Genomic DNA, 15662 nt, shown 5'->3' on the forward strand with positions numbered 1-15662 from the left:
CTTCCTGAGCTAGACAGATGTCTGAAGCAAGTCCCGCAAAGGTTCTGAAAAGGGCATTCTAGTTAGAAGGGAGAGTCAGTGTGAGCCTGGGCAGGGTTACACCTCAGCCTGCAGGGACAGGGCTGTTGGTGGCTCTGTCCACTATGCCATGCTCTGTGTGTGGAAAGGAGCCTGACATGTTGGAAACTGAAAAGGCAACTTGTCCTTTCATCTCTTCTGGCTGCAATGCCTTCCCCAAATCCTCAAATATTTGTTTTGTGCTCTTTTTTTAATAATTGTTTTTCTATAATATGCTTTAAGGTCTGGTGAAGTGGTATGGTTTAGATTTTCACTGCTCTGTGCAGCTGAGAATGTAGGTCAGGGGTAGATCCTACCCTGCTCTAAACCTAAGGTTGGGCCCCAGCACCACAAAACAAACAAGCACATAGAAGTTTCATTTCTCATTGGCAATCATTTTCTGACACAGGTTCTTTATTCAAGAGCTGGGGAGATGGCTCAGTAGGTAAAGTGGTTGCCATGGAAGCCCTGGAGACCTGAGTTCCCATCCCCAGCACTTATGTAAAAGCCAGGTACAGGATCATGCATCCAAGCTGAGGAGGCAGAGACAGGCAGATAAATGGAGCCTTTGGGCCAGACAATCTATAAACACTGACCTCTGGCCTGTGAGCCAGGATACACACACACAAACACACTTCTTCAAACACATACACCACACCACGCAAACATAAAATTAAATATTCCTCATTGGTTATTACATTTTTCTACTTCTGTCCCCCAAGTATTATAACATATATGTATATATGCATACATGTGTGTATGTGTGTACATCCTGGCTCAGTTTATTGTTATGATTGTTATTGCTACCCATCTTTGGAGGAAGGGGATTCTTCCCGGCCTTGCTGTTTTGTCTGTTGACACTGAGTGATGTTCTTGGTCAGCGGTGCTTCTCCATGAAGCTTTAGGAAGAACCTGAAAGCTCGTGCATGTTTTTGGAAGGAAGATAGTTTGTTCGTTTTTTTAAAATAAAACATGTGTATGCATCTGTGTGCTTGTATATATTATGAATGTAAGCATGTTTGATTAACCACCGACACTCCAGAAGGTTTCTTATGCACATTCCTTTGGTCACAACCTCTCCCCTCTCCTCTAAAAGATTACAACCTACGTAGCTTCACACTGTAGACTCGTTTTTCCTTTATGGAGGTGATAAGATGTGCCCTATCGTTTCTGGTTAATTTCCTTCACATCATGATGTACCCAGTGAAACTCACAGCAGTGCAGTTGGGGCTGTGCCCAGCCCGGGTCTGCTGTGAGGCGCCTAGCTGGTGAACACATCCCACGGCTAAGCAAGTTCTTACTATTATCATCTGTCTGGCCCACAGTCATTTAGATTGCAGAGCTAAGTTACCCCTTTATCATCCTTCAGATATAGATCCATCCCCCTGCATCTAAAGATCCAAAACAACTTTTCCCTCTATCAGAATATCCTTAAGTGATTTCCTTTGAAGATTGTTAAAAGTAAAAATTTTATCTTTCTAAAACTGTTTTAACCTTTTTGTTGTAGAAGGACTTTTAGGGTAGAGAATATTCTTTCTTCAGAAGGCTTTGCTTTGTGGCTGGCTGGCTGGCTTAGGCTGTAAATGGCATCATTTTCATATCTTTTACCCTTTGTTAATTATGTTTACCAGTCAACACTTTTTGTTTCTTGCCTAAAAAAAAGCATCCTCTCCTTTTCCCGTTAACATCTCTCACACATTTTTTTGCCTCTGCTTTCAAGGGCTTTCCAATTATCTACCTGGGTATAGATTTCTTTCTAATCTGACTTGAGTTCACAAGGCTCCTGCATGTTTGGCTTGACTCCACCATCAGCTATAGAAACCTCTGCCATTGTTCTGCCAACAGAATGCACCTATTTCAGGCCTTTGATCTGTTGCCTGCCAATGTTTGAATTTTCTATTGTCTCCATTTGCCTTCTTGGTCTGAATGTTCTTTTGACCGGTCTCCATGCCGGTACCGCTCCGCTGCATTCTCCCACTCCCCTGAGTTCCCGTTATTATATAAAGTGTAGCATTTGCATTTACTTCCTTACCTTTTCTGAACCTGCCTTGTGTTTCAAAGAGGGTTGATATAATTACAATCTGCAAATATTTTGCAGCTTACAATGCATTCTTGGTTGTAAGCTGAAAAAAAAATTCACAAATGGAAGATTGCATAACTTATCCAAATCCTGTGTTGACTCTCACTTCTTTCAGAGGGGATCGGGTTATTGGTGCTGGACCCCACTGGGCACCAGCACTGAAGGAGTGAGGGACCCTAGTCCATCCTTATTCTGTGGGTATCCAGTTACAGGTCAGTGAGAACAAAGATCCACCAGAGTCCTCTCCTTCCTTGACAAGCATTGGAATTCCAGTCTCAGTCTCTTTAGCCTCTCTGCAGGCTCAGCCCTGTCCCCCAGTCTAATGCATGGAGGCAGGGGTAATCCAACCGTCTCTACCCACCATGCTCTCTACATCCACCTGTCTGCTTTCTCCTGGAGCCAGCGATTTCTAGTGATCTTGTTAGCGGTTTGACTAAGCAGGTATTTGTTGATAGAACTCTTGACTTACTGTCATAGGGTAGCTGGTTCTAAAGACCCCATTTATCATGTTTAGATCTCAAAGTCTGGGTTAATAGTCTTATTAGTTAACTTTCTGTTTTAGCAGAGAACTAAATGGATGTTTTAATGTGTGTGTGTGTGTGTGTGTGTGTGTGTGTGTGTGTGTGTGTGTGTGGTTGTGTGTATGTGTGTGTACATGTATGTGCATGAGCCTGTGTGCACACAGGAGAGTACAGTTCCAAGGTCAACCCTAGCTCTTGTTTCTGATGAGCCATCCAACTTGTTTTTTGAGGTCCTCACTGGGGTCTGGAAGTAGCTGATTAGGCAATGCTGGACAGCCAGCGTGCTGCAGAGAGCCACTTGCTTTTGCCTCCCCAGTCTTGAGACAGGCATGCACCACCATGCCTGGCTTCGTAAGTGGATCCCGGGGATCAGAACTCGGTTCCTCACGCTTGTGCAAAATGTAAGCTCTAGAATGACAGAGCCAGTTCCCAAATTTTCTACCTTCTTCTGTAGTGAAGTTGATGACAACCATCTCACTGGTTTTAACTGTTATGGTGGTTCCCCGTTTGCTTTATTTTAATAGGTAATTAAGTGGTTTGCATTACTTACCCTAGCCACCTTTGCCACTGTTCCACAGCATGTGTAATTTTGTCTCCTGACTGCAGTTTTCCAGAGTTGACTTGGATCAGGCCTTATTCCAGCCTTTTCCATCGGAGATCATCTTCCAGAACTACTCTCCCTGTGAAGTCTATGAAGTGCCATTGGTTTTGAGGAACAACGATAAAGTAAGGATGTTCGTTCGCTGGTGCAAGTGAACTTTTCTAGAACGCTAGAAGAAGGACTCAGTAAGCTGGATTCTGCAGGGTTTTAGATACACTCTTTAATTTGGTGGACATAGGAAAATAATATGCAGACATGCTCTTTGACTTCAAGTTTAACAAACACTGAAAGGAAAGAGATAGTGGAGTCACAGAACCAATAAAAGAAAAGAGATGTCCTGGGTTTCCACACCAATGTTAGGAGAAAGATGAAGATTAGAGTAAGATGGGTATTCTCCACGGAGGTGCGTGAGGCATAGGGGTACAGGGGATGCCTCTGGGGAACCTATGTTGGAAATCCCTTTCCCCTGAGGCACCAGCCACACGGTATAGTACAGAATAGAGTTTATTCAGGGCATGGGGAGGGGAGTTAAGAGGGTAGTAGAGGCAGAGAGAGAGGAGTAGAAAAGTTGAGGCCAGCCATGAGCACGTGGAGAGAGAGGAGGGAAGGGAATGGAGCGAGGAGGGACGGGAGGGAGAGCATGGGCACAAGAGGACAAGGGAGGGGGGTAAGCTGCCCCCTTTATAGGGTCAGGTAGCTGGAGTTGGGTATACTTGATATACGTGTTGCCAGGTAACTGTGGGGTGGAGTTTACAGAATCCCAACAAACACAAAGCCAGGTCTGATTGCTGTCCCCTACCATCCAGTGAAATTCCCAACAAGTGCTCTAAATCCCCCCCCCCTTTTTTAAGATTGATTTATTTTATGCATGTGGGTGTTTTGCTTGCATGCATGTAGGTGCGCTGTCAACAGAGGCCCGAAGAGGGCATCAGATCTCCAGGTACTGGAGTTACAGATGGTTGTGAGCCAAAATGTGGGTGCTTAAAATCAAAGTCAGGTCCTCTGGAAGAGCAGCCAGTGCTCTTAACTGCTGAGCCATCTCTTCAGCCACACGCCCCAACTTTTCATGCAAAAAGTGTGGATTTGCTGAATGGCAGGGAGTTTTTGTGTCAGACCAGCTGGGCTAGGATTTCACAGAGACTGGACAGTTATCACTAGTGCCGACAAACTCTGAATCATAGACCCCATTAACCCAACTGAGGGTATTATCCACTCAGAGGACTAGCAAATGTGAGCATTTATACTCTTATTTCTCAAATTATATTTCTAAAAGCCTTCTCTTCTATAACTTGCGAATCTCTCTCCTTTCAAGATCTTCTCCCTATTATCTGAAACAGCACCTTCAGACACTGTGTCCAAAGGTTTCTCTCAGGATCTATGCCACGCTCCTTTGTAATTGCAGCTGACGGTTTCTTACCCAGCCTCATGCCTTTTTCTTTAAGGATAAAGTAAGGTTTGTCTCAAAGGAAAGAATCCCGTACCAGAGGATGTCCTTGACACCTGGCAAGGACAGAAGGGTAACGTGGAAGCCTTAAGCCCAGTTAAGTGCAGACATAAACAGACGCTGTGTGGAGGGAGAACAACTCTGCAGCCCTAAACTCCAGGGGGAAGACAAATAGGAATCTAGGAATATGGACGTGGAAAGAGAGCTGAGCTACGAGAAAAATGAGAAAATAAGTCTGTGCAGGAACCCAAAGCAAGTGGGAAGACTTGGAGGTATATTAAGCACAGTAGCTCATTAAAGGACTCAGTGATGCCTTTCAGAGATCAATAGGCTGATTTAACGCCAGCAAAGCCATTCTGTAGACAATGGTACATTTAGAGGCTGGGTTTTTGAGTTTGTCTCTTGCTAAAGTGTGTGTGTGTGTGTGTGTGTGTGTGTGTGTGTGTGTGTGTGTGTGTGTATTTTTACTTACATTTCAAATGTTATCCCCTCTCCCAGATTCCCCTCCATACCCACTATCCCATTCCCCTTTCCCCTGCTTCTATGAGGTTGTTCACCCACCCACCACCTCCCACCTCCCAGCCCTGACGTTCCCCTTCACTGGGGCATCAAGCCTTGGCAGGACCAAGGGCTTCTCCTCCCACTGATGTCCTGGCTGCAGTGTTATTAGCAAGAGAAGCTCAGGACAGAAGCTCAGGGATTGGTGGAGAGATGAGAAAGAACTGAAGGTGACCAGGGTCATGTCCCCAGGATTTGAGAAGAGTCACACGATGTGGACGTTAGAACTTTGCACATGGGGCTGCCAACAGGTTTGTTTTCTCATGTAAAATTCCTCTTTCCCCTCTTACTACCATTTTTTTTTAATTCACTGTTTTGAGTTTTATTAGGCCTGTAAGGATGGAGAGAGACTAGGCTAAAGGTCCTTTGGTAATTCTAGCTGACACTAAGCAAGAAGTGGTTATCAGTGGGTATATATGAGAAAGTCATAGGTAGGGGGATTTATACGTTTTATCTTCCAAAGGGCATTTTTTATGAATAACCCACCTCCTCTTGAGTAAGACACAACCAAAATGTTGGCCCCATGGAAAGTCCTCAACCCGGGTAAGTATAATTATCTACAAGCAGATAGTTTTCTCTAGGCTAGTCAGTATGCTCTCACTTGAGTTACACCAGGCTGTGTGCTGAGAGGTTTATACGAGCTCTCTTCTCCCCTTCCTTCATGGTCATACAGGTGCCTGTGGTGACCAGAAGTGTTGGATGAGCCTGGATCTGGAGTTATGGGCAGTTGAAAACCACTCAGTGTAGGTGCTTGGAACTGAGTGTGTGCTCTTAGGTTTGAACCATCTTCTCTCCAGCCCCAGTGATGCTCTTAATAAAGGAAGCACAACATGCATGCTGCTCCTTTCCTGTCTGAAATGTGCACCCCCTTCTCTCCAGGGTCCCAGATGTAGACAGGCTAGCCTGGGATCTGCATACCCCGTCCTAGGTGCTGTAATAAAGCCTGTGCCAGTGCACCTGTTCCAATGCATGTTCTTTGACACCTCGCTCTCTGCTCCTAAGAGCTTTCTCTAACCTTTATAAAATTTTTCAAGGTCATGGCAGTTTCTTTCTCTCCATGTTTTACTTGTGACTTCAGGTCATCTTTTAACTCATTAACTTAGTTGTACTTAACTCTTCTACTATTTTGAGTCATTAACAAATACTCTTTAGCAGGTAAGTTCCCAATACTCATGAATATGAAGTAGGAGGAGCATGTGTTTGAGGCTGTTCTGAGTTACCGAGGAAGATCTTGTCTCAAAACCCAGAAAAATTCAAGTAAACCATTTCCCCTGGTGTGTGTGTGTGTGTGTGTGTGTGTGTGCATTGAGCAGTCCATTTTAGAAGACAGTCATTTCAGCTATAAAATGAACACAGACTTTGAATACTAACAAACGTGAATAATAATGTTAGTAAAAGCAGAGTTAATGTGCCATAAAGACTGACTATTGATCGGGTAAGGGTAAATATGGTTTCCCTTTGCATTTGCAGCAACTAAAATCCTGATCAAGGCCATACACCCAGCAAGGAGTGGACGGAGGCCTCACTGTGCTGGACTCTGAAGTTTGTGCTTCTCCTCTGCCTTTCCCTCATACATAATGTCACCATCATGCGTTTCTCCTGCAGATCCCAAGGATGGTAAAAGTTGTTGAAGAAAGCTCACCTTACTTTAAAATCATCAGCCCCAAAGACATCGGCCACAAGGTAGCCCCAGGAGTGCCGTCTGTATTCCGAATCCTCTTCACTCCAGAGGAGAACAAGGTAATCACAACACTGGCAAAAAAAAAAAACCAATCATGTGTCTCTAGCCCTTTGTAGTTTGACTCCAAACACTCGCCACGGGGCTGCCAGTGTTCAGGGGAGTGTCAGTGGTGTTTGCAGTGGGCTGGGGTGATGGTAGTGGTCGTGAGGGTCATCTTGGTGGTTCTTGATGCTGGTAATAAACCAGTGATGGTGTTTTGTTCGTGTGTGGTAGTTGTATTCGTATGGGGTTTTGTTGGTGATTTTGTTATTGTGGTGGCAAACCTGAGGGTGAGCACTTGGAAAGAAGAAATGCATGTAGCTCGCAGTCTTATAGGCTGACACTTCAAATAGCTTGGGTTTAACTCCAGCAAGCCCCACTGTCCCCATATCTGAGTCACCTCATGGTGGATGGCATCATCTACAAAGGAGAGATGGGACGGTGATCAAAGAAGCTACAACTTACAGAAGGACCAGCAATGGCTTCCCCCACCTACCCTCCCAGGCTCCACCTCTTAAAGGGATACTACCTCCCTACACTATTGTGCTGAAGACCAATCTTGTGCCTATGAATCCCAGAGGACAAGCCATGAATAAAACATAACAGTGGAGCTGGTATTGGTGGCCCTATAGATGGCATTGTTATTAGATATGGTGGTGGTGAGAGGAGAAAGAAAGATGGGAGGTGGAGGGAGGGGAACCACACTACAGTGATAAGCAGAGAACTGTCTTGTCTGTGAGCTCTAAGTTGCTAGGCTGTGAGAAAGCCTGATCCTGCAGGACACTCCTGCGGCCTCTAACCTGACAGGTTTATACTATATACCGTCAAAGGGCCACCAATAAAGAAAGGGTATAGTCTGGATACAGCGAGCTATAAAAGACACAGACTATGACTTTGGATGTTTGGGAAACTGGTGGGTCATAGATCTCTACTCCCAGAATTCCAGTCTACCTGAAAAAGAAACCCCAATTCAAATATTGATCACACTCAACCTCAGCCATAGCAAAAACATCACCAGGGCTCAAGGCTGAGATGTGGCCCTCCATAAAAGTCTGACTTACCTTATAGCCCTCCTCAAACACAGCAGGGAAGGAAGCTCGTACACCAGAGATCTGCCTGGACAGCTGAACCCTGTCTGCAAACAAACAGCCAAAGAAGAGCCTGCACAGAAAATGATAAGGCCATTTTCCCTCAGCACCACCTGCAGGCTCTTATAGGTCACAAGAACCCCAGTTTTGCCTTGGAGGGAAGGAGCAAGGATGCAGGAGTCAGAGGGAGGCTCCCCTCCCTGGGGCAGGATTGTTGGTTAGCCTAACTGGGGGCCGGGGGTGGATTCACCACCATGTGAAGGAGGTAGAACAGGAAACACCATTTAACTGGACATGAACAGCAGGTTGTAATGGGGGAATGATTTCCAGGTACCATCCCTTTCTGAGTGGAGGATGCTGAGAGAGGAACAATCAATCTCTTCTTGAGGATATGGCCACCCATAGGCTTCCAATGTCCTCTGAGACATATGGGCAGCATTAAATGGGCTTAATGAGTTATCAAAAAAAGAGGGGGGCATAAAATTGGGGGGAGCAGACTGGAAGAGAGGCGTGAGGGTATGGATGTAGAAATAAGAAATAGATATGATCATATTTCCTTATATACACATGTGGAATTCTCAAAAACAAAGAAAGTCCTAGAATAAAAAAGAGGTGGGTTGAGGATAATGTTAGCAGCAGGCACACACACACACACACACACACACACACACACACACACACACACAGAGAGAGAGAGAGAGAGAGAGAGAGAGAGAGAGAGAGAGTTCCGTTATAGCTGGAATCAATAGATGAGCCAGACAAGACAGCTCTGAACTTTCTCTCTGCCACTAATACTTGTGCAATATTAATATCATTACCAGCATGTCACACTACTACTAATGTGGCCGTGACTCCTTTTCTGCAGGGCAGGGAGGGGCACAGCTGCCCGTGGCCAGCTTCCTGACATGTCACCACATACACTGGTCATACTGCTGTTTATCTCTTGGGTTGTGTTTGTGGAACTACTGATGTGCTTGGTAACCATTAAAACAAGTGAGAAGCCAAATCCAGACGTGAGGCTTTTTGCTGTGTATTGTTGAATCAACCCCCACCCCCACCCAGGCTCTCTAACCTTTCTGTGAAGCAAAGGAACCTGAGTTTGGCTGGGGTTGGGGTTTTGTGAACAGCAAGCAGGTTGTAAGTCTCTGTGTGGCCTGAACTACAGAGAATGTTTGATTTGGGGACTCAGTTCCCGTTTTTGTTTGTTTGTTTGTTTGTTTGTTTGTTTGTTTGTTTTGTCTTCTTCCTTGGCAGGAGAAAAATGTGTTTTCTGGGGGAAGGTGGTGCTGCGCCATCTGCAGGAGCTCTGACTGACTGAGGGTTCCACCCAGGGCTTCCAGAGGAGATTGAAGATGACTCTGCCTCCTCGGTTACACTACTGTATTCTATGTCACTAGTCTTAGGTGTATGCATTACATGATGACTTCAGTGTGTTTAATATTTCTGCTTTCCAGTGCCCATGAATATCTTACTGAAATGGTAAGATAGAAAAGATCCAAGGAAACAGGCCATTGATTGAGGACTTACCCAGCAAGCATGAGGCTCTGAGTTCAGCTCCCAGTAAAGGAAAAAAATGGGGGGTGGGAGATTTTGTGTTGTGATTGGCAGTAGTTGATACTCTGGTTTAGAGAGTTGGTTTCTCTTGCTGCTTCCAGCAGGGTCCAGTATTCAGTATCCTACTCGTCCTCACTGTTGGGAAGCTGACAGGGCCAGTGCAACAAATGACCAGCTAGGTTCAGGCATGAGCTGTCCATGCAGTTCCAGAAGGCAGCAGAGGAGAAGCAAAGTCAGATTTGCTTTAGGAAGCAGTCAATCGTGCCAGCCGGGTGCCATCTTTCCTCACTTGGCCAGATCGACCACTTTGCCTCTGTGCCCCCCTCCCCCCCGCTGGTCTGCTCACTCCCCATCCTCACTTCGTGTCCCTCTCACATTTGGAGCGTGAGATATGCAAATTGCAGCGTGCCACATTTAATAAGTTCATCCCTTTCAGTGGAATTGTCAGCACCTGTGTATATTAGCACACCGAAGATAATAATGCAATTTCCAGTCTTCCCTGCTGTGTATTGATCGGCTTCCTGGACATGACGCTTGCTAAGAATGCCAAATGTCTAGGTAACAGTCAGTTCACTGTGACTTCCCCATATCTCCTCCCACACCAGACTTACAAACACCCAAGCCACTGGCTATGTTATTAGTCTCCATTAATACCGGTGTGTGTGCCTCATGCACCGTGGAAGTGTAATAGTCAGTGTTCTTATCAAACAGTACCAAGGGATTCTGGAAGCTGGTCATTAATTTTCTTGACCCCTTAGATTGTAATCTTTATGGCTAAATTGAGTTGGGAAAATATTGAGCTTCTGTCAGAGGGAAACATGGAACACTGACTTAGAGTCGGGAAAGCAAGTTTCTGTGGTGCTGCAGCGTGAGTTCGTAGCAGCCTTTGGAGGAGGAAATGCAGAGGGGGTTTAATAACCATGTTCAGATGGAACCAGAATGAAGGCACATTAATTACAGCTAAGTCTAGGTGATGGGTATATCAGCATTTGTTTCTCTATCCTGTCTTCTCTGCATGTTTCTAGGGAAAATATTCAATTAGTTATCAAAGTGGCCTTCTTGGGAAATTTAATACGTGTCTCAGGAAGGACAGGAGAAAATCATATTTTATGTGCTCTAGAGGTACAATAACGATAAACTCTATTTCCAACACTTTGAATTGAGGAGTAGATGCTATAAAATCTTCTGGGGGGTAGGGCATTAGGTCAGGTCTCATGTCAACTAGACCAGCCTTGAAGTCAACTTTAACTACTGACTCTCCAGCTTGGCGCTGGAATTACAGATATTTTCATCGTATCTGACTATCCCGATCAGTAATTTTGTTTCAGACTTTAGTTTTTCTTGCTTAAATTTAGCTCTTCCTAGTTCTGTCTAGGTCCTTCCTATAAGCCACAGCCTAACATAGTACCACACACACTGAAACAGAGCATTAAGAATCAACTTCAAGAAAATACAGTTTTTCTCTCAATTTGAGTGTGTCTTGTAGATCATAAAGGCAGAAGCATATAAGAAGCCATCCCTGTTCTGAATATATTATAAATTAACATCCTTTCTGGTTATTTGAAGCAGGAGAACAATGTCTAAGGACTCAGTTCTGAGAAGGGCGCTGTCTACATTTGTTTTTGTGTCTTCCATGAGCCACATCTCTGCCTTTAAACCGTCTTGACGAATAGAATATCATTTGATCATTAGCCTCATAAGAGTCTCTGGGATTCTCGTCACAGTTTGGGATTCAAGCAAACATAGGAAAGACAAACACTGTGGATTGTTTGAGCTAAAGCACAGTGGCTAATGGAACAAGGTTTGACCTTCATAGAGCTCATGATGTTCCATGGCATGCTGCTGTATAAACCAGAGTCAGCTGCTGACGTGATAGAGAAGAGACAAAGATGGGGATTCTTTTCCTTCAGTCGGAGGGTGAGGGTAGGGTTTTCAGTTGAGGTGCCATTTGGGTACCAAGTTAACATCAGCCATGCAAATGCCTATGGGAAGAGCCTTCTGAGAGAAGGGACAAAGTATAAAAGCCCCGTGGCAGAATTATGCAGGCCAGGAGCTCAGGAAAGAGCCAGAAGTCTGGGGGGGCTGCAGCAGAGGAAGCTGCTGGAAAGACCAAAGGGGAAGAGGTTACAGGAGCTGAGAGGATGGAGGTTTGGGGAAGTCTCCTAACACGAGAGGAAGTTGCAATGAACTCTTCAAGACCTTTTTATTATGGGAGCGTGTACCACCTGTGAGGCTTCAGAACTTAGAGAACTGAGTTTCACATCACAGATTTCAAATGACCATGGTGTGACCACCATGGCTTTATCTGTCTGCTCCTTGTCACAGTGGAGTTTTTAATCCATATACCATATTATTTCAACTACAAATACTTGGTATTTGTCTCTAAGGATAAGGACCTTTTAAGGTGTTAATAACATCGCCAGGAAATGTAAACAAAACTATGGACCCTTGACCCATAACCAACATCCCGATCAGTATTCAGGTTTCCCTGTTGAGCCAATTTGTTTTAATCAGGGTGCAAGTGAAGTTTGTCCATTGATCTCCATTGGCTTATTTAGAATTATCTTCTGTCCTCTGTGGTTTATAAACTCTTGGGTATGTCAGAGCGTACACACACTATGCCTGGCAACTTTTAACACACACACACACACGTACACACACGTGCACCACATGTATAATTAGCTGACAGTGTCTAATAACATGACCATTATTGTAGGGAACCATTTAAAAATTTAGTCTTAGTGATTTTAAACACTGTGCCCATCTCTTGCCAGTAACACAGTACCACAGAGCAAGTGAGTTTTTCAGAAGAAAAATTTATTTTTGATCCTCATTCTAGTCCCATGGTGAGGAGCCAATTTGGCCATGACACTCTTACAGACAGATGTCCAAGGCAGATGTCTATGTGTTCATGTCCCTTTCTTCTTATAAATCCACCAGAAATTCAACCATGGGCGCTCTAGACCTTATCTGGTACTAGTTGCCTTCTGAAGACCCAAACTGTAAGCACCAGAGTTGGATTTTAATCCTCCCACAAACATAGACTGGGGATTAAAGGCCAACACATAAACCTTTAATGAGGGACACACGCAAACACATGGAAACCATGGCAACTTGCTGTACCATACATAGGTAACTACAGTGGCCTGCTGAGTACAGATTGGAAATCATGTTCCGTCCAGCCGAAACTGGACCAGCATCTCACCAGCCTCTGAAAACCACTATTCTCTTTTCTTCTATGAGTTTGTCTGGTTTAGATCTTCTATATACATGAAATCATATGTGTGTTTTTCTGTATCTGTTTTATTTCATCTAATGTAATGATTTGGAGTTAGCCGTATTGTCATGAATAATAGACTTTTCTTCCTGGCATTGTATTCTATGGTATGTAAATGCATGTGCATGTATATGTATTTATGCGTGAATTTGTTATATTTTCTATATTTGTTCACCCATTGATCTATACTTATGTTGATTTCCTGTCTTGGTTGTTCAGTACTGTGAGTATGTAAATTTCTTTTGCACACTGATTTCATTTCTTTTGGATAAAGACTCAGACATAAAAATCTTGGGTTGTATGATGGCTCTCTCTATATATGTATGTATGTATGTATGTATGTATATCTCTATCTGTCTATCTGTGTGTCTATCTGTGTATAGATCAATGTATCAATGCATCTATGTACTTATGTATGTATGTATCTATGTGTCTAAGTATAATCTATGTATCTATGTACATACATATGTATGTATGTATGTATCTATGTATCTATGTATGTATCTATCTAATCTATCTATCTATGTAACTAGGTTTTTGATACAGGGTTTCTTTGTGTTGCCTTGGATGTCCTAGAACTAACGCTATATAGATAAGGCTGGCCTTGAACTCACAGTGCTGGGATTAAAGGCACATGCCACCAATGCCTGGTTATTTTTAATTTTTTTGAAGAATCCCATGTTGTTTTGAACAATGACTATCCTAATTTGCATCTCCACCAACAATAAACAAAGGTGTACTCATTTTGACAGGATTCCCTGCTATCACATTTCCCAGCCTGCTTCTCTGCAGCACATGTCTAAGAACCGGCCAATAAGTGAAGGCAGCCAGACTTCCAAGGTTTCTACTTGGAGACAGCTAATGCAGACAGTAGTTCGCTCTCCTGTCTCCTGCTGTCTTTCTGGCCTCCAGAGGTGACGCTGAGAAAAGACCCGTGAGACAGACTGGTAGAAGAGAATCAGAAGCCATGTCTCATAAGACCCTGCCAGGATTGCAGTGTGTGTGGAGGATGGCGGTTTGTTCAGGAAGAAGGCTGTCTGGACAGCATTGTACTGGGGTAGCCTTTTAGGAAGGAGAGTGACTCAAACTGAGTCTGTCATAGTAGAAGTTCCCTTGGAGCCAACGTCCTGCCTTTGATTCCCCTGCATCTCAGGACAGGGAAAAGGATTCCATCAGCACAGCTGTTGCTCCCAAGCCATCAGGTCCAACTCCAACTAGTAAAGCACTGTATAATATAGTCTGTATATTACATAACCTAATATCCTCATAACCTAACCTTGGAGATTGGAGTGTGCCAAAAAGGAACTGTTTAAAAATTGTCTTCATGTTCTTTCCTGGATGTGTGAATCAATTTAAAAAAAAAAAAACAGCAACAAAAACAAACAAACAAATGACCCAAAAATCACATAATTGTGACTTCATGCCTAACCTCCATTTGGGAGTTTGAGAGGCTCCACAACATTCCTGCCTCCCTGTCAATCATCTTGCTCTGCCCATCTCTAGCTGCCTTAAACCCTTACAGAGCTAGACACAAGACAGGAGCCTGGAACTCAAAACAAAACACCCCAGGATGGCCAGAGAGCCCCACTCTGCAGGACCCCTCCATGACGTCATCAGTACTAGTCTCACTGCCCTTCAGTGTGTAAGTCCCAACAACCCCTTTGCTGGCTGGGTTTGAGTACCTAAGGGAGACAACATGAAAGCAATGTTGTGCTTCTTTGAGGCTCCCCTGTCATCCCACTAAACAGCCCTGGGATTGGATTCTAAGGGTTTTCCTAAGACCAGATACTTTGGTGCAGTTTGTACTTCCTTATGTCTGCGTGTCATCATTCCCAAGCTTGGCTTTGCCATCTGAAAAGCAAAATCAATCGCAAGGCTAAGAGCCTGACAACTTCAGTTTAATACATCTTGAGAGTACTGTTCATTAATTTTTATTGCACACGCCTACCCGAAAGAAGACTTTCTGTTCACAGTCTCCCTTGCCAGGAACACATTGTTCCTGGATCTCTCCCGGTTAGTTTCTTTTTTTTTTTTTTTTGCATTTCAGCTCTGCATCCAAAAGGTCACCTCCTCCGGGAGGCTTTCCTGGTTCTTTAAGACTAAGCAGCCTCTTTCCACAGTGGCATCTGTCTTACTTACTATTCTGCTGTGATAAAACACCACGATCAAGGCAAGTTATAGAAGGGAAGGCTTATTTGAGATGATTATCCCAGAGGGCAGGACAGGCAGCCCAGAGGCACCGCGGCAGGCAGGCATGGCCACTGCAGCAGAAAACTGAGAGGTCACAGCTTAAACAGCAAGCATGACGCACGGAGAGATAGGAAACTGGTAGAAGGGTGAGGCCATGAGAGCTCAAAGCCAACCCGCAGTCACATACTTCTTCCAGCAAAGCCACGCCTTCTAAGCATCCCCAAATATAACACCATCAACTTAGGACCGAGTGTTCAAATGTCTATGGGAGACATTCCTCACTCGAACCACTGGAGCTCTTGACAATATTATGTTTTCTCAAAGCCCCGACTGTGCTCTGAGCTCACCCTGCCCCACCCCTAGGGCCATTTTTAATACAGCCACCATTGTCACATCCAGGACACCAATAAGCACATGTTGACTGTTCTCTGTGTGCCTCTCACCCGTCACCATGTTTAATATGTGAGATTAATTGTGACAGGCCATATATATATTGAGACCTTCCTCCCCGCCAGATGATAAGCTAAGCGACCGTATTAGTTCATAGTTCAGATCAGCATCATGTCTTGCTA

The 15662-nt window shown here is 44.3% G+C and overlaps 1 protein-coding gene across 1 annotated transcript in view; it reads left to right on the top strand.

Annotated features, from left to right (window-relative positions):
* Positions 1–15662, top strand: part of HYDIN (HYDIN axonemal central pair apparatus protein) — a gene marked incomplete at both ends in the record, with an annotated part of 333158 nt that overhangs the window by 41522 nt on the left and 275974 nt on the right. The window contains 2 exon segments of the mRNA XM_080936961.1: positions 3265–3384; positions 6867–7001. Of these exon segments, the coding sequence (XP_080793087.1) occupies positions 3265–3384; positions 6867–7001 (255 nt within the window).

Source organism: Micromys minutus (genome assembly GCF_963924665.1).
Source record: "Micromys minutus genome assembly, chromosome: 24".
In the NCBI taxonomy this organism is placed as follows: Eukaryota; Metazoa; Chordata; class Mammalia; order Rodentia; family Muridae; genus Micromys; species Micromys minutus.